The sequence below is a fragment of the Pituophis catenifer genome, unplaced genomic scaffold (assembly GCF_029215685.1).
Source record: "Pituophis catenifer annectens isolate HBS135680 unplaced genomic scaffold, rPitCat1.0.hap2 SCAF_2, whole genome shotgun sequence".
In the NCBI taxonomy this organism is placed as follows: domain Eukaryota; kingdom Metazoa; phylum Chordata; class Lepidosauria; order Squamata; family Colubridae; genus Pituophis; species Pituophis catenifer.
Window position 1 is genome coordinate 14,642,007 of NW_027256882.1, and position 26,842 is coordinate 14,668,848.

The following is a 26,842-nucleotide window of genomic DNA, read 5'->3' on the forward strand; positions in this document are numbered from 1 at the left end:
CCAAGCGGAGCAGCAAAGCCGAGATGTTGGACCTGGTGGTGCTGGAGCAGCTGCTGGCCCTGCTGCTCCCAGAGCTGGCGGGCTGGCTGAGGGAGTGCGGGGCGAAGAGTTGCGCCCAGGCAGTGGCCCTGTCCGAAGGCTGCCTCCTCGGCCCCGCAGCGCCTCAGAGCCCAGAAAGGGGCGGCAGGTGAGGGAGTTTTCATCTTGGGACACTGATGTATTTTTCAGCCTCTGTAAGAAATTGCAGCCATGAACAAGTTAGAGCAGATTTTTCTGGATCTCCTAATATTTTGAATTTTTTTCCCTTTTCAGGCAAAAGCTTTTGTTTCACATTGGTGAAAAATTCCCTGGGAGATGTTGAAAAGTTATATATGTTTTTCTCCTAGATAAATCTTTTTGTTTTGTTCTGGAAGAAGCTGGAATCAAGGACAACTATATTACAGATGGTCCTTGATGTACAACAGTTCATTTAGTGACCGTTCATGTTATGTCCTTATATGGGCATCCCCGCCGGATTGGCTAGTCCACCGGCGGGAGATTTGAAGATCTGTCATTGGCCGGCTTGCCTGCCGACTCCCTTTATAAGGCGAGCCTGGCAGCACAGCTGGCTGTTCTGTTTCCATCTTAATAAAGTGGTGAACGGACCACTCGCTGCTCGCGTATTCTTTTCCCTGCGCCAATCTATCACTGGCGACGAAGGATCTCAAGAACCACAGCGAAGAACCTCGTGGCACAATCGCCACCCAGCCCGACTCAACAGAGCAAGTCACTGAGCTGGAGTCACTTAGAGCTGATAGCATGAGAACCATGGCAGCGCCACAATCTCGCTGGCACCATTCAACCCTGATCAGGAGAAGTGGAAAGCCTATATGATTAGGTTCTGCCAATTCCTGACCGACAACGGCTATGAAGACCTGGAGGACAACCGCAAACGAGCCTTGTTCCTGGCACATTGCGATTGGCAGTCCTGGAGATGGCCATCGGCCTTGTGGCACCCCAGGACAGTGAGGCCATGGCATGGAGCGACCTCCAAGACGTTCGCCAGGAACACTATGCCCCAACTGGCACACCGATGGCGAACAGATTCACCTTCAGCCAACGGAGTCAGCAGGAGGGCGAATCATAAAGGACTTCGTGGCAGCACTACGGAAGTTGGCTGCCAACTGCGAGTTCGACCACGTGGACAACGCCATCCGAGATCGCATCGTCTTTGGGATGTGGGACATTTCCCTGCAGAGAAAGTTGCTGAGCAGGAGAAAGGTCTCGCTAAAAGACGTAGTTGAAGAGGCCACAGCTGCAGAAATATCAGAGGTGGCAGCGGCAGCGATGCGGAAAGCCAAGGCAGTCCACAGAATTAAGAAAGCTCCCCAGACCTCATCCGAGGAATCCACCACGGGATCCGAATCGGACAAGAAAATGGCGGTCCATAAAGTCTCCAGACCACCCAGACGTGAGACCACTCAAAATGGCGGCCGAGGGAGAACTGTGCCAGTTGCAACGGTGACCACATGAGAGCCAGATGCCGATGGAGAGATGCGACCTGCCGCCGTTGCCAGCGGAAGGGCCACATCGCGGAGGCCTGCAGAGCTCCAGAACTAGTCTGCGAGAAAGCCAAGCTGGAAAACCGCGATCACCAGAGGACATCCAGACGGTCCTACCAACCAAGGCGCGAGGGAGACGGGTACCTGCGAAGCAGAGCGGTTCACCAAACCACCATTGCCCACACCGATGACCACAATGCCACGAAGTTCATTGTGGCGGTGCACGGGAAGGGACTCCATGTGCCATGGAAGTAGATTTGGGCTCAATCTACTCCATTATGGACTGGCAGCAGCTCAAAAAGTTGAAACCGCGAATTTCAAAGAGACAACTGCAAGGCTCGTCGATTTCGGCGGAAACCCCATCGGTCCTGGGGAGAGCTTCACTGAGCATCAGCTACCACGGCTTCAAGGGCGACCTACCTATCACCATCGTCAAGGACAACCGCCCGACCCTGCTGGAAGTGGAGTAGTTCGAGCCTCTAGGGCTCTCAATCAGAGGAATTCATCAAATTCGGCAGGATGAACTCGACAAGCTCCTCGAAGAGTTCAAGGACGTCTTCGATGGCAGCTTAGGTAAATTTTTGGGGAAACCCATCACTTTCAATTTAGGCACCTCAATCACTCCAATTTGGCTCAAGCCTCTCAGGGTTCATTTGCACTTTGGCCTAAGGTAGACGCTCAGTTGGATAAACTGATTACCCAAGTCATATTGGAACCGATCAATCATGCTGCATGGGAGACCCCCATTGTGACCCCACTGAAGCATGATGGGTCCGTGCGCATCTGCGCCGACTATAAATGCACCATTAACCAGGCATTACAGCAGAGCGCATACCCAGTTCCAGTGTTGCATCATCTGTTGCATTCACTCGGGAGTGGGACCATATTCACGAAACTGGACCTGGCCCAGGCTTACCAGCAACTGCCAGTCAACCAAAAAACTGCGGAGGCTCAGACTATTGTCATCCACCGGGGTGCATTTAAATGCAACCACCTCCAATTTGGAGTCAGCGCAGCCCCTGGCATTTTTCAATCAATGATGGAGCGCCTCCTACATTCCAGGGGTGGTGCCGTACCTTGATGATGTACTAATCTCCGGCACCTCCAGAGCTCAACTCTTGGAACAGCTTAGGCTCACCCTGAAGCGGTTCCAAGAGAAGGGCCTGCATGTGAGGAGAGACAAATGCATCATTGGGGTCCAGCAGGTCGAGTTCCTGGGCTATTTAATAGATAGCACTGGCATACACCCTACCAAATCTAAAGTTAAGGCAATTCACGAAGCTCCGGCTCCCAAAAACAAGCCAGAGCTTCAGGCTTTCTTAGGATTGCTAAATTTCTATAGCGTTTTCCTCAGACAGAAAGCCACGATTGCTGAGTCATTCCATCGCCTTCTGGGAAAAGCGGCCCCTTGGAAGTGGGGTAGAGCTGAGGAAACCGCATTCAAGAACATCAAGGGGCTCCTATCCTCAGACAGTGTGCTGATACAATATCACAAGACACTGCTGCTGGTATTGACCTGCGATGCATCTCCCTATGGGGTCGTGGCTGTCCTTAGCCACCGACTGCCCAACAACACAGAAGCCCCCATCGCCTTCTTCTCTAAAACTCTGGTGGCAGCGGAGCGCAATTACAGCCAGCTGGATAAGGAAGCCTTGGCCATAGTGGCTGGCATCAAGCGTTTCCATGAATACCTCTACAGGAGAGCATTTGAAATCGTCACGGACCATAAGCCCCTTCTCGGACTCTTTGCAGGCGACAAGCAAACACCGACATACATGTCACTTTGCAGGCGACAAGCAAACACCGACATACATGTCGCGCTGGGCCATCTTCCTTGCCGGGTATTCATACACCTTCATGCACAGACCCAGCAAAGCCATCAGCAACGCGGATGCCCTCGGTAGGTGCCCAATGCAGAAGCCGGTGGAAGACCCCGCACCCACTCTCGGCCTTTTCCACATCGATGGAGACCTGCTGTGCCCAGTATCTTCCACGGACGTAGCAGCCCACGCGAAGAAGGAAAAGACCCTCAGGCAAGTCATGTCCTGGGTCCTGAGAGGTTGGCCAACAGAAAAGGTGGGTGAGGAGTTCAGCCCCTTCTTAAGAAAGCAACAAGATCTTTCAACCATGAAGGGCTGCCTATTCTGGGGCGACAGGGTAGTGATACCGAGACCGCTGCAGAAGAGGACCTTGGAGAGCCTTGACATTGGGCACCCGGGCATAGTAAAAATGAAGGCGCTGGCCAGAAGCTATGTCTGGTGGCCCTCCCTGGACAAGGACATCGAACAATGGGTTTCCAGATGCGCCCCGTGCCAGGAGGTCAGACCAGCGCCAGCACAAGCCCAGCCCACAGAATGGGAGATGCCTAGTGCCCCCTGGTCCCGCATCCACATCGACTATGCGGGGCCTATGGTGAGCAAATACCTCCTCATCGTGGTGGATGCCTTCTCCAAGTGGCTGGAGGTCATCCAAATGCCCACCATCACCACCGAGGCAACCATCCGGGCCCTGTACAGACTCTTTGCCACCCACGGCATTCCGGACGTCCTGGTGTCGGACAATGGGCCACAGCTCACCGCCAAGCCGATGGAATCGTTCCTGGCCGAGTTGGGCATCTGCCATGCCCTCATTGCCCCATACAGACCGACTGGAAATGGACAGGCTGAGAGGATGGTGAGGCTCACCAAGGAAGCTCTCACTATGATGGGCACTGGGGATTGGCAGGAGAGGATCGATAAATTCCTCTTCACACAGCACATCACCCCGCACGCCACCACGCACAGAAGTCCAGCCGAGCTACTCATGGGGAGGAAGCTGAGGACACCATTGGACCGGCTACACCTCCAGTACAATCCCCAAGAACCAAGGGAAATTGAGATTCAGTGGAGGATTTGCTAAACAAATTACTTTTTAATGGAAGGAACCAAATTTGGCGGTTTTTCTGCAGGAGTTTGATTTAATAATTTTCACATGAACTTCCACAAAGTGGACGGGATACTCAGTCGGCTGAACGCGACCACATGTTTATTGGACCCGTGTCCCTCCTGGTTGGTGCTGGCCTCCTGGGAGGTTACGCGAGGCTGGCTCCAGGGGATTATCAACGCTTCCTTAGTGAGGGTGTCTTGCCATCCACCTTCAAAGAGGCAATGGTGAGGCCCCTCCTCAAGAAGCCTGCTCTGGATCCGGCTGTTTTGGCTAACTATCGTCCGGTCTCCAACCTTCCCTTGGCGAAGGTTGTTGAGAGTGTGGTGGCGCGACAGCTTCCTAGGTACCTGGATGAAGGTGTCTATCTGGATCCGCTCCAGTCCAGCTTCAGGCCTGGGCACAGCACGGAAACGGCATTGGTCGCGTTGGTGGATGATCTCTGGAGGGCTCGGGATAGGGGTTGCTCCTCTATCCTGGTCTTGTTAGATCTCTCAGCGGCTTTTGATACCATCAACCATGGTATCCTGCTGCGCCGGTTGGAGGGGTTGGGAGTGGGGGGGTACCGTCCTGCAGTGGTTTTCCTCCTATCTCTCCGACCGGTCGCAGTCAGTGTTGGCAGGAGGGCAGAGGTCGACCCCGAGGCACCTTGTTTGTGGGGTGCCTCAGGGGTCGGTCCTCTCGCCCCTTCTGTTCAACATTTATGTGAAGCCGCTGGGTGAGATCATCCATGGCTTTGGGGTGAAGTTCCATCAGTACGCTTATGACACTCAGCTATACATCTCCACCCCAGGCCATCCCAACGATGCCCTTGAAGTGATGTCCCGGTGCCTGGAGGCTGTGCGGATCTGGATGGGGATTAACAGGCTTTGACTCAACCCTTCCAAGACCGAGTGGCTGTGGCTTCCGGCGTCCCGATATAGCCAGCTGGTGCCATCGCTGGCTATTGGGGGCGAGATATTGGCCCCCACGGTTAGGGCTCGCAACTTGGGCATCCTGGATACACGGCTGTCTTTAGAAGAGCATATGACAGCCGTGGCCAGGGGGGCTTTTTATCAGGTCCGCCTGATTCGCCAGTTGCGTCCCTTTCTGGATCGGGACTCCTTACACACAGTCACTCAGGCACTCGTCACTTTCCGCCTGGACTACTGCAATGCTCTCTACATGGGGCTCCCCTTGAGGAGCACCCGGAGGCTCCAACTGGTGCAGAATGCGGCCGCGCGGGGGATTATGGGAGCGAGGGGGCGCTCCCATGTGACACCTCTCCTGCGTGAGCTGCATTGGCTTCCAGTTGTCTTCCGGGTGCGCTTCAAGGTGTTGTTTACCACTTTTAAAGCGCTCCATGGCATAGGACCTGGGTATTTGCAGGACTGCCTTCTGCCGCCGATAGCCTCCCACCGACCAGTACGCGCCCACAGAGAGGGACTCCTCAGGGTGCCGTCAGCCAGGCAATGTCGGCTGGCGACCGCCAGGGGGAGGGTCTTCTCTGTGGCAGCTCCTGCCCTCTGGAACGATTTGCCCCCGGAGATACGAAAGATATCAGATCTCCAGGTCTTTCGCGGTGCCCTGAAAACTTTTCTTTTCCATCAAGCAGGGCTGACGTGAACCCCCTCCCCCTTTTTTAGTCTTTTTTAGTTTTTTAGTTTTAAATTGTCATTGGGTTTTAATTGAATTGTTTTAAATTGGGCCAGTTATGTAATTCTTTTAACAATTTTAAATTTTGTATTGGCATGTGTTTTAGTTCTGGCTGTTCAACGCCCTGAGTCCACTAGGAGAAGGGCGGTATACAAATTGAAATAAATAAAGAACAGAGTTAAGTGCTGTACAAAAAGAGCATGTGATGATATCTAGGAAAAACACGACGTATATAAAAATCCGTTAAAACAAAGGGGAAATAATGGCCATGAGTGCAAAGATCCCCTTGACAATCACACCAAAAGAAATGGAGGAAGCTTGTGACCTAGACTTGCATACATGCTTTCCCTTGAGCATAGATCTTATAGAAAGAAGAGCCCGTTCTCTTTACAGACAGTCCTTGAGTTACAGCCAGAATCGGTCCCAAAATGTATGTTGTTAAGCGAAACATTTGTTAAGTGAATTATTGCATTTGTTAAGCAAGTAACCTGGTTGTTAAGTGAATCTGGATTTCCCATTGATTTTGCTTGTCAGAAGGTAGCAAAAGCTGATCACATAATCCTAGGACACTGCAGCCCTCATAAATATAGCCCTCATAAAACTGCAGGGACCCATCCAAGCAGTTATCGGGCATCGGGACTGACTCAAAAACATGGATTGCAAATAGAGAGATCATAGACTAAAGTGCAGTTTAATCAATTCCTTTTTAAGCTGGACTTTCAGCTCCCAAGAATCTTCCAAAACAAACAGTGATTTTTCATTGATGCTCGTGAAAATGCTTTTAACCATTCTTGATTAGATTTTGTCCTTTTTGTCCTTGATGAAAAATGTTTTTTTCGAGTGGTAGCAGTATTCGTACTACCTGTTATTATTTTCTCCGCCTTCCATTTTTCCAGGTTATTTGAGGAAGAGACTGTCCAGTGGTGGGATTCAAATAAATTAACAACCGGTTCTCTCCTCTAATGACCAGCTCGGTGACTGTGGTCATGGTGGGTCTGGCCAGGGGATGTGCCAGGCAGCACTTGGCCTCCTGCACCCCCCTAGGAGCAAAAACAGGCTGTGTAGGTCCCGTTTACAACTTCCCCAGCCTCCAGAGGCTCTCTAGAGGCTGGAAATAGGCCCATTTTTGAGCTCCACGGGCCTCTGGGAGGCCCGTTTTCCATCTCTCTGGGCTCTATGCCCCCCCTGCACTTACCTGGAATTCAAAATGGGCTGTGTGGGGACTCCTGGGAGGGGTGGGGCGGGCCAGCTTGTTATCAGAACTACCGGTTCACTGAACCGGACCTAAAATTAAAATCCGGTTTGCCGAACTGGCTGAATCCCACCCCTGAGACTGTCCATTCAACATGGGGGTGGGGGTGTTTACTGTCCAATGGGCTTTGAACAAGGAAATCATGCCAGAGTATTATGGGATGGTTTCTTTTCTGGGTCAAAACACCATACATATATTTATGTACGGACAGAATGTGCAAGTGGAAGGGATTTTGCTGCCTTCTGCACATACTCATGCACACAATCTACATCATGACTATAAATAAATAAATAAATGTAGAGATGGTTATTTTACTACTGATCATGAGGAGCCAGAATAAGTTAACTTCTGTTCTATTAGAACTTCTCATGCATTTAGATAGATCTGTGTACTACATTCTGCACACATGAGCAAAAGTGGATGAAAAGATTGCATTTTTCCAAGTTAAAGTATTCCACTTTCTGGGTTTTCTTTCTTTCTTTCTTTTATTTTTGACAAGCCAATGTTGTTTGTTATGATTCTTTCAAATAAAATGTTAGCCTTTAATACACGGAAGTCCACTGATAATTTCTGCTAATGAGATATTCTATTCTTCGCAGCATCCAATTTGGTATGTATAGCATCCACGGTGTCTTTAATGGTTTTTTAATGATAATGTTGATTTGTTTAAATTTATTGGCTGCTCAATTCCAGTGGGTCTTCTCACCTCCAGAATAAAAGTGGTTACATCTAATAGGTACATTTAGTCTCTTCTTTAAAGTTCTTTAAAGTAGGAGCAATGAAAATAGAATTTAAACGGTGATCAGGAAGGATGCCAACAGTTGCCAAATTTTTGGCTGAAAGTCCATGTAATTAAATATTATTTTAGGGAATGTTGGTTATTTACCTACTCCCCCTGAAACAATTTGTTCTTTTGCCATGGCTGGGAGACAGTTACTTTTGTTTAATCTGACCGATCCAGAGGAAGTCTGATAAAATAACCAAACAATTAATCACAATCCAAAGCCTCCCTGTCTTTCACAAGAGCCATAGTTTCCTTGGCAGAGTGCAAAGCCAAGGGTAAATCTGTTGGTTGCCCCCCTAATTGGCAGGTTTCCCTGGTTGTGTTGACAGGATGATCCCCTATTCTCCTGAAACTGCCAAGTCAATTTTAATTCTCCCCACTCCACAAAGTGTCAATAGACACAATAGACCTGAGGATGAACATTGCTATTATCATTGAAACTTGATGATATAGAGCCTATGATTATAATGTATTACTAGGAGGATATAATTTGTTCAAAAGAAACAGATCCAACAAAAGAGTAGCAATAGTTATATGTATCCATAGTATGTAAAGTATGTAAAAAGGTATGAATGTAAAAATTTACTACAGGTAGTCCTCGACTTACAACAATTCATTTAGTGACTGTTCAAAGTTACAACAGCACTGAAAAAAGTGACTTATGGCCATTTTTCACAGCTATGACCTTTGTAGCATCCCCACGATCATGTGATCAAAATTCAGATGCTTGGCAACTGGTTCATACTAATGACCGTTGCTGTGTCCCAAGGTCATGTGATCACCTTTGGCAACCTTCTGACAAGCAAAATCAATAGGGAAGCCAGATTCACTTAACAACCATGTTGTTAACTTATCAACTGCAGTCATTCCCTTAACAATGATGGCAAGAAATGTTGTAAAATGGGACAAAACTCACTTAACATATTTCTCACAACAACAGAACTTTCGGGCTCAGTTGTGGTAAGTTGAGGACTGTCCATATAGCTGCACAGAAATTATGTATGCGTGTATGTATCTACTGTATGTATGTATGTATGTATGTATGTATGTATGTATGTATGTATGTAAAGAATTACTACAGCTACATAGAAATACATGATGTCAGGGATGGAATCCTTCAAAGTACTTGGGTGAATTTTGAGGAAAAAAATGTCATTACTATAGGTGCATACTACAGATTACTCAACCAAGCAGAGGCAATAGATGAACTACAGAACTACAGGGCTCAGTTGTGGTAAATTGAGGACTGTCTGTATAGCACAGAAATTATGTATGCATGTATGTATACTGTATGTATGTATATATGTATGTATATGTATGTATGTAAAGAATTACTACAGCTACATAGAAATACATGATGTCAAGGATGAAATCCTTCAAAGTAACATTTCTCACAACAACAGAACTTTGCCTGTCTTTGTTAAGTCTCTGCCATTTTAGTCCTTTATCATGCCCATCTTTGCATGAAATGTTTCCTTCGAACTCATAATGTTGAGTTTTCCAAATTTGCTGGCAAATAGAGTGTAGCACTTTTACTGCCTCGTCTTTTAAGATTTTGAATAGTTCAGCTGGAATACTGTCACCTCCACTAGCTTTGTTCCTGCTCAGATTTCTTAAGGCCCATTTGACTTCACATTCTAGGATGTCTGGCTCGAAGTCACTGACCATCCCATCTTGGTTATCGGGAACATTACGTTCATTCTTGTATAGTTCTTCTGTGTAATTTTGCCACCTCTTCTTAATCTCTTCAGCCTCTGTTAGGTCCCTGCCATTTTGGTCCTTTATCATGCCCATCTTTGCATGAAACGTTCCCTTCATATCTCCAATTTTCTTGAAGTGATCTCTGGTCCTTCCTATTCTATTGTTTTCTTCTATTTCTTTGCACTGTTCACTTAAGAAGGCATTCTTATCTCTTCCAGCTATTCTCTGGAATTCTGCATTCAGTTGAGTGTATCTTTCTCTTTCTCCCTTGCCTTTTGCTTCCCTTCTTTCCTCAGCTATTTGCAAAGCTTTCTCAGACAGCCATTTTGCTTTCTTGCCTTTCTTTTTCTTTGAGATGGTTTTAGTTGCTACCTCTTGTACAATGTTGCGAACCTCTGTCCATAGTTGTTCAGGCACTCTGTCTATCAGATCTAATTCCTTAAATCTATTTGTCACCTCTACTGTATATTCATCAGGGATATGATTTAATTCATACCTGTGGGGCCTAGTGCTTTTCCCTACTTTCTTCAATTTAAGCCTAAATTTTGCAACGAGAAGCTCATGATCTGAGCCATAGTCAGTTCCTGGTCTTCTTTTTACTGACTGTATAGAGCTTCTCCATCTTTGGCTGCAGAGCACATAGTCAATCTGATTTCTGTGTTGATCGTCTGGTGATGTCCATGTGTAGAGTCATTTCTTGGGATGTTGGAAAAGAGTGTTTGCTATGACCGTCGTATTCGCTTGACAAAATTCTATCAGCCTGTGCCTTGCTTCACTTTGTTACTCCAAGGCCAAACTTGCCTGTTATTCGGGTTATCTTTTGGCTTCCTACTTTAGCATTCCAATCCCCCATGATGATAAAGACATCATTTTTTTTTTTTTGTTAATCCTATAAGGTGCTGTAGGGCTTCATAGAACCGGTCAATTTCATCCTCTTCAGCACCAGTGGTTGGGGCATAGACTTGGACTACTCCATTTTAGTTCACTGATTCCTAAGATGTCTATGTTCAGTCTTGTCATCTCTTGTTTGACCACGTCCAGCTTGGCTTGATTCGTATACCATTATATTATATTATATTATATTATATTATATTATATTATATTATATTATATTATATTATATTATATTATATTATATTATATTATATTATATCATATATCATATCATATCATATCATCATATCATATCATATATCATATCATATCATATCATATCATATTATATTATATTATATTATATACCATGTTTCCCTGAAAATAAGTCAGGGTCTTATTTTCTTTTGACCCCTGAAATATGGCCTTGGCCTTATTATCGGGAATCTTATCCCTGAAGTGGGATAGGTGTGGCCAGGTTCTTGCCCGCAGCATTGACAGCGAGGATCGGGTCACAAAAAAAACCCCGGAAGTTCTCACGGGCAAATCAAGTGCAAAGAACTCTCCACGGGGAGCAAGAAGGGCTAAGCGACGGCTTCCCAGTCAGTCAACTTTTGGCTGAAAGTCCATGTAATTAAATATTATTTTAGGGAATGTTGGTTATTTACCTAGTCCCCCTGAATCAATTTGTTCTTTTGCCACAGCTGGGAGACAGTTATTTTTTCTTTAATCTGACGGATCCGGAGGAAGTCTGATGAAATAACCAAATAATTAATCACGATCCAAAGCCTCCCTGTCTTTCAGAAGAGCCTCAGTTTCCTTGGCCAGAGTGCAAAGCCAAGAGTAAATCTGTTGGTTTTTCCCCCTAACTGGCAGCCTTCCCTGGTTGTGTTGACAGGATGATCCCCTATTCTGCTGGAACTGCAAGTCAGATTTAATCCTCCCCCCTCCACAAACTCTCAATAGACCTGAGGATGAACATTGCTATTATCACTGAAACTTGGTGAGATGGAGCCCACGATTATAATATATTACTAGGAGGATATAATTTGTTCAGAAGAAACAGATCCAATAAAAGAGTAGCAATAATTGTATGTATGCATAGTATGTAAAGATGTATGCATGTAAACAATTACTACAGGTAGTCCTCGACTTACAACAATTCATTTAGTGACTGTTCAAAGTTACAACGGCACTGAGAAAAGTGACTTATGGCCATTTTCCACAGCTATGACCTTTGTAGCATCCCCACGATCATGTGATCAAAATTCAGATGCTTGGCAACTGGTTCATACTTATGACCGTTGCTGTGTCCCAAGGTCATGTGATCGCCTTTTGCAACCTTCTGACAAGCAAAATCAATAGGGAAGCCAGATTCACTTAACAACCGTGTTACTAAATTATCAACTGCAGTGATTCCCTTAACAACGATGGCAAGAAATGTTGTAAAATGGGACAAAACTCACTTAACAAATGTCTCACAACAGAAATTTTGGCTCAGTTGGTAAGTCGAGGACTACCTTTATAGCTGCACAAAAATTATGTATGTATGTATGTATGTATGTATGTATGTATGTATGTAAAGAATTACTACAGCTCCATAGAAATACATGATGTCAGGGATGAAAGCCTTCAAAGTATTTGGGTGAATATTGAGGGAAAAAGAAATGTCATGGCTATAGGTGCGAACTACAGACCACTCAACCAAGCAGAGGCAATAGATGCACTTTTTGCTAATCAGCCAGCTGAGGTGTGCAGGAAACACCAGGGCAGTAATGGGGGACTTTAGCTATCCTGACTTCAACTGGGAAACAAACTCTGCCATGAGTGGGAGATTGAATCGGTTCCTGACATGCCTGGCTGACAACTTTTATCATCCAAAAGGTAGAGGAGGGAATTAGTGGATCAGCTCTATAATTCTTATTAACAGAGATGAAATGATAGAGGGGGTTGAAGAGGCAGGAACTTTGGGAGAGAGTGACCCAAGTCGTACTGGAATTCATCATAATGATGTAGGTAACTGAACAAAGTCAAACTAATTTATTAGACTTTTAAGACAGCTACTTCAGCAAACTAAGAAAGATCTTAGGAAGGATTCAATGGATGGAAATCCTAAAAGGAAAAACTTAGGATACTTGGGAAACTGAAAACCAAGAAAACCAACATCACAGAGAAAGATAAACCCAAGACAAGACCAGCATGGCTGCACAAAGAGCTTTCTGACTAATTGGGAAACAAAAAGGACAAGTATGAAAAAGGGAAAGAAGGCCATATAAACTCAAAACAAATACCAGTAAATATCCGAAATCTACAAGGATGGAGTCAGAAAGGTTAAAGGTTCGGAATGAACGAAGACTTGCAAAAAAAAAAAAAAAAAGCCAAAAATAACAAGTTTCATTTAGGCTTTAAGGCATAAGAAGAAAATCAAGAAAATGATAGATTCACTAATGGGAGAAGATGGCAAGATGGTGATGGGCAGCAGGGAGAAAGCAGAACAGCTTAATTCCTTCGTTTTCACATGAGGGGGAAAAAAATAGTCCAGTCTAACAAAAGCAGCACTGTGGGAGACAATACAGGAATGCAAGTCAAAATAGGCAAAGAATTTTGGAAACTTTCATATCCCCTGCTTCACAGCCTCTTTCCACTTAGCCATTACACAAGGAACAAAGTCAGTCTCTCTCTCTCTCCCTCCCTCCCTCCCCCTCTCTCCCCCCCCACTCTCTCTCTCTCTCACACACACACACATATACCAATCATGTTTGTGAGCACACTGGCCCACATTAAAAATGAAATTCTGGTGCCTGCTCTCAAAAGAAAGTATATATTTTCTCATACACATACATAACACACATATACATATGATACAGACGCACACAAGAGATTGCACAACCATTTATCTGAAATGGTATCAGGTTTCCTGCCTGAGCAGGAGGTTGGACTAGAAGACCTTCAAGGTCCCTTCCAAATCTGTTATTCTAGTCTACTAAATGAACTGTTGTAAGTCGAGGACTACCTGAATTTTATTGCACCAAATAAGTTGGAGGTCTGCTTTCTTTCTTTCTTTCTTTCTTTCTTTCTTTCTTTCTTTCTTTCTTTCTTTCTTTCTTTCTTTCTTTCTTTCTTTCTTTCTTTCCTTCCTTCCTTCCTTCCTTCCTTCCTTCCTTCCTTCCTTCCTTCCTTCTTTCTTTCTTTCTTTCTTTCTTTCTTTCTTTCTTTCTTTCTTTCTTTCTTTCTTTCTTTCCCCCTTTCCCCCTTTATCTCCCCTTTCTTTTCTCACTTTTCTCTACTTCTACCTTTGTCTTATATTGAGACCCAGTTTAATAAGGCTCACAAAAGCATTGGCTGAAATGATACCCTGTTTCCCTCAAAATAAGACATCCCCTGATAAGAAGCCCAATCAAGCTCTTGAACGCATGGCAATAAGGCCAAGCACTTAGTTCAGGGTTCAAAAAATAAGACAGGGTCTTATTTTCGGAGAAACACGGTAGTTATACCGTACTAGGAAAGCTGTTGGAAAGCTTGTATGTCTACTTTTGTAACTGTATATAAGAGAAAATGGAGCGACGCATGTCACTATGACAGTGGTGGCAAATCTATGCCACGCGTGCCAGAGCGGCGCTCAGAGCCCTCTCTGTGGGGATGTGCGTCGTCGCCCCAGCTCAGCTCCACCGCATTTCTCCATGGCGTTTCTTGCTGTTGTTTGCAGGGAAATAAACAAGCTCGTGAAAGAAAAAGATCTCGCCTCTTGCAGACCTGGCGGTGTTGTGATACACCGCCTCCCGTCGGCCAGCTGGTCTTTGGGTTGCTACTGCGCGCAAGTGCATGCGCGCATCCTGAGAGAGAGAGAGACTTGAATTTTGGGCACTCGGTCTCTAAAAGTTTCGCCATCACTGCACTTTGATATTCAGGCTTTTGAGTTTTGGGGTTTGCAGGTATAAAAAATATCCAGCTGTAAACCACTAGGTTACAGAGGCTTCAAAGGAAAACTCCCCGGATCCTCGTTCTGTACAGAATAAAGTTGTGTTATTTGAGTCTCCACCCCGGTGTGCTCTTTTGGCCTTGAACATTGGCAAGGACCCACTGTTGGCGAATCAGAACTGTCCCCTGGGTTCCTGGGTTTTATCTTTTCTTCCGCGCGGACTGTTTGCAGAGAGGCAGTCAGCAACCAGAGCTGAAGAGGGAACAGCTGATACTTTTCTCCTCAGCTTCGCAGCCAGCCTCTCTCTTCAATATTATGGGGGAAAGCTGGCAACGTGGAAAAAACCTCTTCCTTCTCCTTCTGCTGTCCGTCCTTCTCAGGACCCCTGTAGCTGCCTCCGAATTGTAAGTTGATTTCTTCAGGCTTCTTCCCTTTCTGTCTTCTTTGTCTGGGAAAGATTTAGGCTTTAAACTCCGCTGTTTTATTTTTAAAGTAAACATCTCTCAGTCCAGGATTTTCAAAAGGAAACTTAAGGAGGGGCGATGCCCCAGAGATAGTGGTGGTGTGGCAGGGGGAGACAGAACTTCTTTTTAAAAATATGGACTGTAAGATTTATGGAGCTTCTCAGTCATCCAGTTCATGGTTGTCCCAAGGGTATTTTTTCATGAGGCAGCTCGGAGCTGAAGAAGCTTCTTGGATGAGAAGTAAAACGTCTTCAAAGAAAAACCGGAAAATCCAGTTGCCTCTTGAAAAAATACCTTTGGGACATGTGTAAGATTAGTTTTTATTTTGGCTTTGGACACCGAGGTGGCATTAGGAGGTGGAGGGATAGTCACCTTATTTATTTAACTGAGAAGGGACCCCATAGAACGCAATGCGACTTTGGAGCGTAATGTACAGGATATACTCTTTGAGGGAGATGGGTGGTTCAGAAATGTGAAAAATAAATAAGTAAAAATAACATAAAATAATGCTAGACAAGACCACAGTCCTTTCCTGAAAATGGAAGGATCATTTCTGCAACATACTGTATTTTTCAGACTATAAGACGCACCAGAGTATAAGATGCACCTTAGTTTTTGAGGAGGAAAATAAGAAAAAAGCTGATTGGGGGTGGATCGGCCTCCTGGAATATCCCCAATCAGCTGTTCCCAGAGATGCACTTTAGCAACAGGTTCGTTGGTTGTGAGCTCTGTGCCTTGATTTTTTTTTCATCTTCTCAAAGGGAGGTTTCGGAGGCTTTGTTCAGCCTCTGAAACCTCCATTTCAGAGGCTGGGTGGGGCTATATTCAGACTATAAGATGTATCCAGATTTTCACCTTCTTTGGTAAAAAGGTGCGTCATACTCTGAAAAATACGGTATATTTAGTGCTTATTTTAAAGACAGCTTCATTTGTGTACCCCATCTATTGACTCTTCCTTCCTTCCTTCCTTCCTTCCTTCCTTCCTTCCTTCCTTCCTTCCTTCCTTCCTTCCTTCCTTCCCTCCCTCCCTCCCTCCCTCCCTCCCTCTTTCCCTTCCTCTGTCCCTCCCTCCCTCCTTTTGAAGAGTTTCTTAGGAGCACTAATGAATTAATGTGAATATAGTCTGGACTTTTGTAAAGACCAGACAAATTGTTCATTGGCAAACAAGCAGGTGCATCTTTCCATTTTACGAGTACTGAGAAGAAAGAAACCCTTGAGAACATCCAGTCTATTCCTTGGCTCAGGGCAAGAATTTAAATTTTAAGAAACAGTTTCTAGTATCCAATTATGCCTTCCTGAAAACTAAAACCATTAGTACCTTTTTTTTAAAAAAAATATACATCCATATTGTGTGTGAACAGAGTTGGTTCTGGGTATCATTCATATTAATCCAATTCACAATAGCAATATTAATAAACTCTATCACATTAATCAAATTTAAGTAATCCTCCTTATATTGTTTAAACATACATAAACAAAAAATGCCTAACTCCTCATCTTTATCTCTATCTTCCTCTAGATCTTTCTTGTTCAATCTATTGTGTATGAACAAAATTGGTTCTGGGTAGCATTCATATTAATCCAATTCACGGTAACAATATTAGTAGTCTCTATCACATTTATCAAGTTTAAGTAATTCCCATTATATTGTTTAGACATATATTTTAAAAAATGCCTAACATCTGTGTTAGGTTCTGGGCGAAGAATGGAAGTGAGGCCAGAGTTATTAGCGGACAGAACTGTCTGGCTTCACAGGAGTCACAATTGGAGTCTCCTATTTTGTGAGGTCGACAGGTTCCAGGATTCCTTGGCTGATGAGCTTGTCAAGTTGCTCATCAACCTTTGCGCACAAGGCAAACGGTACTCTTCGTGACTTCATTCAGATTGGAGCAACCTGGGGGCCAAGGTTAAATGTGATGGATGTGCCCATATATTTGCCCAGGTTTCCGTCAAAGACATCTGCAAAATTAAAGATTAAGGCCTCAATATCAGAGTCACTGATGGAGTTAATGCCAGTGTTTCCCAGACCCAGAAAGGAGGACCAGTCCAATCCTAGGAGACTTGGTAGGGAGCCGAGTGCTCTATGGTTTTAGTCTTTTATTCTTGCTTCCCAGAGTCTCTTTTATAAAATGTCTTTCTTATTTTCTGGTTAGGGCTTATTTTCAGGGAAATAGGGTACTAAGTGCGTCTGTCTGGCCGACGATCTTAACGGGCTTATTTTTGGCATAGGGCTTTTTTTGTTTTTAAATTTGATTTATATGCCGCCCTCCTCCGGAGACTCAGGGCGGCTTACAATGCGTTAAGCAATAGCCTTCATACTTTTTGTATATTTATACAAAGTCAGCTTATTGCCCCCACAAACTGGGTCCTCAATTTACCTACCTTAGAAAGGATGGAAGGCTGAGTCAACCTTGAGCCTGATGAGATTTGAACTTACAGTAATTGCAGACAGCTGGTGTTAATCGCAATGCTATCAGTCTGCTGAGCCACAAGGAGGTTCCTGGAAAAAGTCATGCTAAGGCTTATTTTCCAGTTAGGTCTTATTTTCAGGGAAACACTAGCTGAGAGAGAGGGGGAGGGAGGGAGAGAGAGAGAGAGAGAGCAGGGGACATGAAAGGGGAAAGAGTTCTCACGCTGTCAGTGAACAAAAGGATCTGAGCATTGCAAAAAGTAATGACAGAAGGAGATAGGCCAGCCTGATCCAGGCCAAAGTGATCTCTTGCATAGATCAGGAAGGAAAACAAAAGGAGAGACAGCTTGAACTAGTTAGGATTAGTTCTTTGGTTAAAATAGTTAATGAAATTGTTAATTGCAATGACACGATGGGCTGGGAGTTTGACAACCCTGCCCTAGATCCCATAGCTCAGGATCCAGATGGATCTCGACAGACTTGAACACTGGGCCCTATCTAACAAAATGAAATTCATCATAGAAAAAAATAAAGTCTTACATTTAGGCAAGAAAAACCAACAGTACACATACAGATTAGGTAAAACTTGGCTTAATAGCAGTAACTGTGAAAGGGATCTTGGCGTCTTAGTTGACAATCAATTAAATAGAGCCCTGGTGGTGCAGCAGACTAAAGCACTGTTATTAACATCAGCTGCCTGCAATTACTGCAAGTTCAAATCTCATCAGGCTCAAGGTTGACTCAGCCTTCCATCCTTTCTAATGTAGGTAAATTGAGGACCCAGTTGTGGGGGCAATAAGCTGACTTTGTATAAATATACAAAAGTATGAAGGCTATTGCTTAACGCATTGTAAGCCACCCTGAGTCTCCGGAGAAGGGCAGCATATAAATCAAATTTAAAAAAAAAAATATTGAGCTGGTCATGTGTGGTGGCAGCTAAAAAAGCCAATGCAATCCTAAATTGCATTAACAGAGACTGAATCAAGATTATGTGAAGTACTAATACCACTGCTATAAAGCCTTAGTAAGACCACACGTAGAATACTGCATCCAATTTTGGTCACCATACTATAAAAAAGATGTTGAGATTCTAGAAACAGTGCAGAGAAGAGCAAGAAAGATGATTAGGGGACTGGAGGCTAAAACATACGAAGAATGAACAGAAGAACCGGGAGTGACATGATTGTAGTCTTCCAAAATTTGAGAGGCTGTCATAGAGAGGAGAGGAATAACCTATTTTCCAAAGCACCCGAAGGCCAGACAAGGAATAATGGATGGAAACTGATTGAGGAGAGATTTGACCTAGAAATAAGGAGAAACTTTCTGACAGAACTATCAACCAATGGAACAGCTGTGCCTTCAGAAGCTGTGGGAACTTTATCCCTGGAAGCTTTCAAGAAGAGACTGGACAGCCATCTGTCAGAAATGGTATAGGGTCTCCTGATTGATCAGTGGCTTGGACTAGATGACCAACAAGGTCCCTTCAAATCCTGTTATTCTGTAATTCCCCAATTAGTAGAGTGGCTGGGGAATTCTGGGAGCTAAAATCCACACACCTTAAAGATGCCAAAGTTGCTTTAGAGATATGTGTCGATGAAGACTCAGTCTCCCTGGCCAAAGGTGTCAAAGGGTTGAATCATACTAATTGGACCAATCTTTGTTAATCTGAGATGTTCTGATGCTCATCCAAGCAACTTCATCAGTCAGAGCAAAATTAGTTAGGCAGAGAGTCAGAGGAACGTACCAACTCTTGCCACACCAACTCCAGGGGTTTCTCCCCAGTTTGCAACCCATTTTGGGGAGAAACCCCTGAAGTTGGTGTGGCAAAAGTTCGTACATTCCAACGACTCTTTGACTCTTCCTAACTAATTTGCTCTGACTGATGAAGTTGCTTGGATGAGCAATGAAACGCTTCTGATTAACAAAGATGGGTCCAGTTGTAATGCTTCAACCTTTTGACCCAGATCTATCTCCACCAACACAGGCCCAAATCTCAGGAAACCGTCTTGTATTTGCTCTGCGTAGTTCCTAATCAGAGCCCCTGCCCCTCTTTTCAAGGCAATATGTGGCGTTGGTACCCAGCACAATCTATGTGGAGAGCACTGAGAACTTCTGCATCCAGATGAGCAATCTGAAGGAAACATTCAACTTGACCCTCTTGCTGAAATCCGAGATCCAGGATTTGATCCTGATTCAAAAGACGGTAAAACAGGACAATGAATTTCAATGTACTCCTTTCCAGGTAAGTTGCTCTTTTTCTCTCTCCCTCTCCCCCTTAGGTTGTTACATCCAACATAATGCAAACACAAAACAGTAGAACATCATGATAACGATACCTCTCAAACCGTTTGATTTTGACTCTTTTCATCCTGTAGATTCCCGAGGACAGCAACATTTCTCCCCCATTGGAAGCCACTCTTGAGTTGAAGGGAAATGACTTGACCCAGAATTTCCAGATCCGCAAAATGGTGAAAATTGAGAAACCAAAGCATCTGGTTTTCATCCAGATGGACAAACCAATCTACAGAGCGGGACAACAAGGTAAAGGGCGACTCCAGTGGGAAACCTGCTCCTGAAATTCATGCTTTTCTAACCCTTTCAAAGCATTACCTTTACAATTTTTACAGGTTTTGCTTTACAAATTTTAGAATTTCCATTGCTAAGCCAGGCGAACGTTAAGTGAGCCACACCTGACTTTTATGACCTTTCTTCAGCCGGTTGTTAAGCGAATCACTGCATTTGTGAAGTGAAAGGTGTCGTTGTGAAGCAAATCTGACTTCCTCTCTTGATCCCGTTATCGGAAGCCGGCTGGGAAGGCTGCAAATAGGGATCGCATGGTTCCCAGATGCTTGTAACTATTATAAATGCATGCTGATTGCCAAGTGTCCAAATTTTGATCGTGAAGAGCCGGTGACAGTCAGAATTGTGAGGATAAGTGTAAGCCATTTTTTTCAGCGCCATTGTAACTCCAAACCGTCACTAAATTAATGGTGGTTAAATTGAAGACTTCCCGTATTCATTCCCTGTTTCTCCTCTCGCCTCTGTGTGAGCATAACCTGAAGCTGGATGTTTTTTTAAAAAAAATTAATTATTGTAATCTTTATTAGCTGCCTATCTTACCACATCATAATGCTGGTCAGCTTACAATATTAAAAATTAAAACTGTATAAAACTTAACGATATAAATATAATATGATAAAAAAAAAATCAACCTAGCTAAAAAGATGAGAAGGGGAGGGAGTGGGATGTGTCCCCAGTGTGAAATCCTTCCATGGGAGCCTCAAAGTGAACTGATTTCTCCAAAACTGGTGGGGAAGAATAATTTTTTTTTTAATTTGATTTATATGCCGGCCTTCTCCAGAGACTCAGGGTGGCTTACAGTGCGTTAAGCAATAGCCTTCATACTTTTGTATATTTTTACAAAGTCAGCTTATTGCCCCCACAAACTGGGTCCTCAATTTACCTACCTTAGAAAGGATGGAAGGCTGAGTCAACCTTGAGCCTGGGGAGATTCGATCTTACTTTTAATTGCAGACAGCTGATGTTAAATTACAATGCATTAGTCTGCTGAACTATCCAGGCTCCTGTATCAATGCATTGAGTACAGAAGAGCTTTACAATATTCAATGCAGCCTACTTATTGCCACAAAAAGTAGCAGAAAATGAGGGTGAAGGTTCATTCTCCGAGCTTTTGGGTTGGTTTCCGAACATTTCATTACTGGGCTAGGTAACATCTTCAGCCGAATTTAGGGGACGTCAGTATTCTTGTGTTTCTAAGGGCTTCAGGTGCAAGTGTGTCAGGTGAGGGTCTTGTGATGGATCAGATGTGGGTCACATCAGGTGAGGGTTTTGTGATGGATCTTGTGATGAGGAGGTTACATCAGGCCAGGGTCATTGGGAGGTGAACTGCTGGCAGAGGTGGCTTGTGTGGGTTGGATGAGAGTCGGTGCTCTCTCTGGTTGGCTGTCAGGTTGATTTGGATTCTGAGGGCTTCGTAGGCTGCTTGTAGGTCAATGTGTCTGTTGATGGAATTGCTTGTGGGGTGCCAGGCCTCAATGAACTCACGAGCATGGTGGGTGGTAGGGTGGCCGATGATTTTTGTGTCACTCCAATCAAACTGGTGCTGTTTGATGTCGGTGAGTCACTGTTTACTCTCACCTGACCTCTCATCTGACCCATCACCTGACCCTTACTTGACTCCCCCACTCCTGAAGCCCTTAGAAACAGAAGAACATTGACACTGACATCCCCTAAACCTGGATGCAGATGTTACCTAGCTTGGTAATGAAATGTTTGGAAACCAACCCACAAGTTCGGAGAATGAATCTATACTCAAGCTACAGATATTTGCCACTGTGGCAGAAAATGTTGGAAAATGACTATCTCCTCTATGTCAGACCCTATGCCCAGATCAGAGCAAGCATGTACACCAGGGGAGGGATTCAGCCGGTCCAGACCGGTTCGGGCAAACTGGATGCTAATTTTGCATCTGATTCGCTGAACCAGTTGTTGCAAGGACTGGCTGGCTCCGTCCATCCCATCTCACCCTCCCAGGAGTCTCCATGTGATCCATTTATCATGCTGGTAAGTACAGGGCCTGCGTGGAGGGCCTGGGAGGGCAACAAACAGGCTTCCAGACATTCCGGAGGTCTGGAAAATGGCCCATTTCTGGCTTCCAGAGGGCTTCCGGAGCCCGGGGGAGGCCATTTTTGCCCTCCTGGAGGCTCGGGAAAAGCCTCTGGAGCCTCTGGAGCAGGGGTGAAATGCACTCGGTTCAGACCGACTTGGGCGAGTAGGTAGTGGAGATTGAGGCTAGTTCGCCAAACCAGGAGCAATGGCTGACTGGCCATGCCCTCAAACCGGTCCACAGCCCGCAGTCCTGCCATGCTTGCCTGCCTTCCATGCTGCCTTCCTGGCGTCCTGGTGGCCAGCTTGCGAAGGCAGGCAAGCAGAAGCCCACGTGGAAGGCAGGCAAGCATGGCAGGGCTGCAGGGAAGGAGCTAGCAGCTTACTCGCCCGCCCCCCGCCACTCAAGCAGCGGCTTCCCTGCTCAGCCCCAACAAGCTATGTATCCATAGCAATGGGGTTGTTTTGTTCGCCACCGTGGTGCTTCGGGAGGGCAGGTGGACATATTCATTATAGTTGTCAGCTGCAGACGTCCGCCTGCCCTCCCAAAGTACCACCACGGTGAACAAAACAACCCCATTGCTATGGATGCATATCTTGTCGGGGCTGCTTGAGGGGGGGGCCCAGGAGAACGGCGAGTCTCAGGGAGTAGGTCAGGTGGAGCTGGCTGACTCAGGCTGCTCAGAAGCTGCCTCCGCTGCTGCCAGAAGTTTGGGTGCCTCAGCTTCAGATCCCTCCCTCCCTCCCTCCCTCACACACGCACACACATACACACACAAACAGAGGTTGGAGAACTGTCTTGCTCGCTCGCTCTCCAAGCGCCCCTTGCACAGCCCGTTTGAGGAAAGGGCACAGACGGCTAGGCGCATTTGGCTGCAGGAGGAGGCTTTTTCAGCAGCATCCTCCTCCCCTCTTTGGATCGCCCTGCAAGGGGGAGGCTCTGCCTTTGCAGAAACGGGGTGGGCGGTTTGTACGGAGGATTGGCAGGGGGGCATGTGCGGCCCTCCGGGATGAAGAGCAGGGCAAGAGAAGGCTCTGAGGTTCGCCTGGGCAGTCAAGCCAGAGTGAAACTCCAAGCGTTGGGGGCTTCAGAAAGGCAGAATGGGCTTTTGTGCAGCTCCTGGCTTCTGTGACAGAATGTGCTGCTCTTCTGTGTCAGAATGTGGAGCTCCTGGCTCTAATAGTGAGTGACGTGAATGATGTCAACTGGCCACACCCACCCAGTCACATGACCACCAAGCCACACCCACAGAACCGGCAGCAAAAAAATTTAGATTTCACCCCTGTTCTGGAGGGCAAAAAACAGGCCTACTGGAAGTTCTGGAAATCCGGAAACAGGCCCATTTGCAGCTTCCGGAAGGCTTCTGGAGCCCGGGGGAAGCCATTTTTGCCCTCCTGGAGGCTCGGGGAAAGCCTCAGGAGCGTCCAGAGGGCAAAAACACCCCTCCCCCGCCCGTGGTGCAGGAGACCAAGTAGGCCACACCCACCACAGCCATGCCCAGCAACCGAGCAAAGAACCAGTTGCTAACATTTTTCAATACCACCCCTGATGTACACCCTGCTCAGTTACCCACAATATGGGGATAACAAATGGAAATGATAAGATTAATTTTTTTAAAAAAAATTGATTTATATGCCGCCCTTCTCCGGAGACTCAGGGCGGCTTACAATGCGCTAAGCAATAGCCTTCATCCTTTTGTATATTTATACAAAGTCAGCTTATTGCCCCCACAAACTGGGTCCTCAATTTACCTACCTTAGAAAGGATGGAAGGCTGAGTCAACCTTGAGCCTTGGCGAGATTCGAACCTGCAGTAATTGCAGGCAGCTGGTCTTAATAACCAGCCTAATAACAGGGTGCCTTAGACCACTGTACTACCAAGGCTAATGCCGTCTCCTTGGGAAATTTGGTTTTGAAGGGCGCCGTATCATTTAATCAGGGGTGTCAAACTTAAAGCCTGCAGGCCATTTCCGGCCCGCAGGGTGCTTAGATCTGGCCAGATCCCTCTGGAAACAGTGAAGAACTGGCCCGCAATGCTTCTGCCAGCAAAAACGGAGCTTGGAAACCCATTTTTGCTGGCAGAGCGCTTGGGCCATCACAGGCGCCCCCGATACAAGTGACGTCGAGCTGGCCATGCCCACCTTGGCCACACACACCCCGACCCCCCCCAGGTCAAACACAACCCTGATGCAGCCCTCAATGAAATCGAGTTTGATACTCCTGGTTTAAAACATTAATAGTAAAAACAATAACAATAACTTTTAACATCATCAAACATACCCCGGGTCTTTGGAAATGACTCATATTGCTTTGAGTGGCTTTGGAAGGCGCTATGCCTTTTGATGAATAGCAAGAGAAATGGAAATAAGATTCATTCTTATACACTGTTCACGGTGTCCCCAATTTTGCCTATGGCATCTTCCAATTTGGCCAGTCAACTGTTTTTCAGCTTTGCTGATGTGTAATAAATAAACAAACATCAAAGGACATTTTTGCTCGGTGAATTGAGTGGTGGAAGAATTTGTTTGCTTGCTCTGATCTTGGTGTGTGCAAACTACAGGTAGCTCTTGACTTACAACAGTTCATTTAGTCACCGTTCAAAGTTACAACAGCAGTGAAAAAAGTGACTTATGACCATTTTTCACAGTTACAACTTTTGTAGCCTCCCCATAATCCTATGGTCAAAATTTAGATGCTTGATAACTGACTCATATTTATGACGGCTGCAGTGTCCCAAAGTGATGTGATCACCTTTTGGGACTTTCGGACGAACGAAGTCAATGGGGAAGAGTCAGATTCACTGAACAACCAGGTTACTAACTGATCAACTGCAGGGGTTCACTTAACAGCCAAGGCAAGAAAGGTTGCAAAATGGGGCAAATGTCACTTAACAAATGTCTCACTGAACAACGAAAATCTTAGGCTCAATTGTGGTCGTAAATTGAGGACTACCTGTATGCCACCTGGAGATGACCCATAATCCTTTCCCAACATCATCTACTGAGGGGAATAGAGCCAGGATAGGCATAACCACCTGACTTCTTTGATGTCAGGAATCCTCCTTGTTCTTTTCTGGTTGGCTGGACTCTGCACTTCATCAAGGAAAAGAGACAAACCAGAGTGTCTCCAGAGAAGGGCAACCAAAGGGAAGGAGGATAAAAATATCTATGATAAATGATTGGAGATAGTGGGTATGCTCTTCACTTTGGAGTAGAGAAGACTATGTGGAGGTCTGACGGTGGTCATCATGCATCTCTTAGCTGCTCAATTTTGGGGGAATTGAGCAATTTCTAGGAGGCATGAAACAATGGTCTAAATGTCAGAAAGGTACATTATGATTGCGCATCAGGGGAAAAAATGTCTTAATGGAGCTGGATGGCCTTGACTACTCAGGAGGAAGGATTGGCAGAAGGATTTAAAGAAAAGCTGGATGGCCACCTACCAGGAATGCTGCACCAGTGTATTACTGCCCTGGGCAGGGGTCAGATTAGTGTTTTTCAACTGTAGCAACTTGAAGACGTTTAGACTTCAGTTCCCAGAATTCAACAGCCAGCACGGAATCTTCTGGAAAGACCCCATGCCTGGCCGGGGAATTCTGGGAGCTGAAGTCCACACGTCTTCAAATTCTCAAGTATGAGAAAACACTGGAGTAAATGATCTCCAAGATCCCTTCTATAGTTTAATATTTGTATATTCAGTGGCTACTTTCCCCACATATTCTCCCTCTTGCCTTTCGCAGTTCAGTTTCGCATCGTCTCTATCGATACAGATTTACATCCCACGAAGAATAAGGTAAATTTTTTGGGGTATTAAGACATACATAGATGATGGTGTCTCTGTGAGAAAACATTCAATTCCTGGCAGGGGTGAAATTCAAAATTTTTCCCTACCAGTTCTGTGGGCGTGGCTTGGTGGGTGTGGCAGGGGAAGGATATTGCAAAATCCCCATTCCCACTCCACTCGGGAGCCAGCCAGAGGTGGTATTTGCCGGTTCTCCAAACTACTCAAAATTTCCGCTACTGGTTCTCCAGAACCTGTTAGAACCTGCTGGATTTCACCCCTGAATCCTGCTCTCTCTGGGATCAATTCCCCTCCAGGGGAATTGTATGGACCTCTCCCTCCTCACATATAGTATTGAACCCACTGTGTGTGTGGAGATACTCCTGGGTGAAAACTAGTGAAAACTAATGGAGCAATTAAAGGCTTTGGATTAGTGCTGAGCTTAAATCTACTCTTAAGTCATGAAAACTGGCTGGGTGACCTTGTGGTCACCAACCAACCAGCCTCACAGGGTGGTTGTTATGGGGGGGGGGTTGGGAATTCTAAGAGTAGTTCAAAACCATAATGCAACATAAAAGAATCTCCTATGTCCCTTTTTTCTACCTACTCCTTTTTTCTATCCTCATTTTCATTCCTTGGTGTCTCTGATTTTCCTGTGCTTTTTTTTAATGTCTCCACAGTTTCCAGCTGTGTACATCCAGGTATGTGCTGGAAGGCCTTAACAGTGACAGCTCCATGGCTGATTGGACCTCATTGATCTCTGGATGGGAGGCCACCAGGAAATATGAGGGATACAGGCTCTTGGGAAATCAAAATGAGCAACCATTTCCAGATCGTTGTCCAGAAAATGATACAAGGAGATCTCTTGGTGGCGAGGGAGAGAGATTTTTAAAGTAGCTAATATCAAGTCCCGTTTCACTTTGTTAAGAATGGGG

At 45.4% G+C, this 26,842-nt stretch overlaps 1 protein-coding gene across 1 annotated transcript in view; it reads left to right on the forward strand.

The window, feature by feature from the left end:
- The first annotated feature begins 4,561 nt into the window (after positions 1 to 4,561).
- Positions 4,562 to 26,842, forward strand: part of LOC139309889 (alpha-1-macroglobulin-like) — a 54,279-nt gene continuing 31,998 nt past the window's right edge. The window contains exons 1-5 of the mRNA XM_070934079.1: positions 4,562 to 4,890; positions 19,560 to 19,743; positions 19,877 to 20,042; positions 25,867 to 25,919; positions 26,588 to 26,608. Coding sequence (XP_070790180.1) covers positions 4,562 to 4,890; positions 19,560 to 19,743; positions 19,877 to 20,042; positions 25,867 to 25,919; positions 26,588 to 26,608 — 753 coding nt within the window. The remainder of the gene's footprint in view (positions 4,891 to 19,559; positions 19,744 to 19,876; positions 20,043 to 25,866; positions 25,920 to 26,587; positions 26,609 to 26,842) is intronic.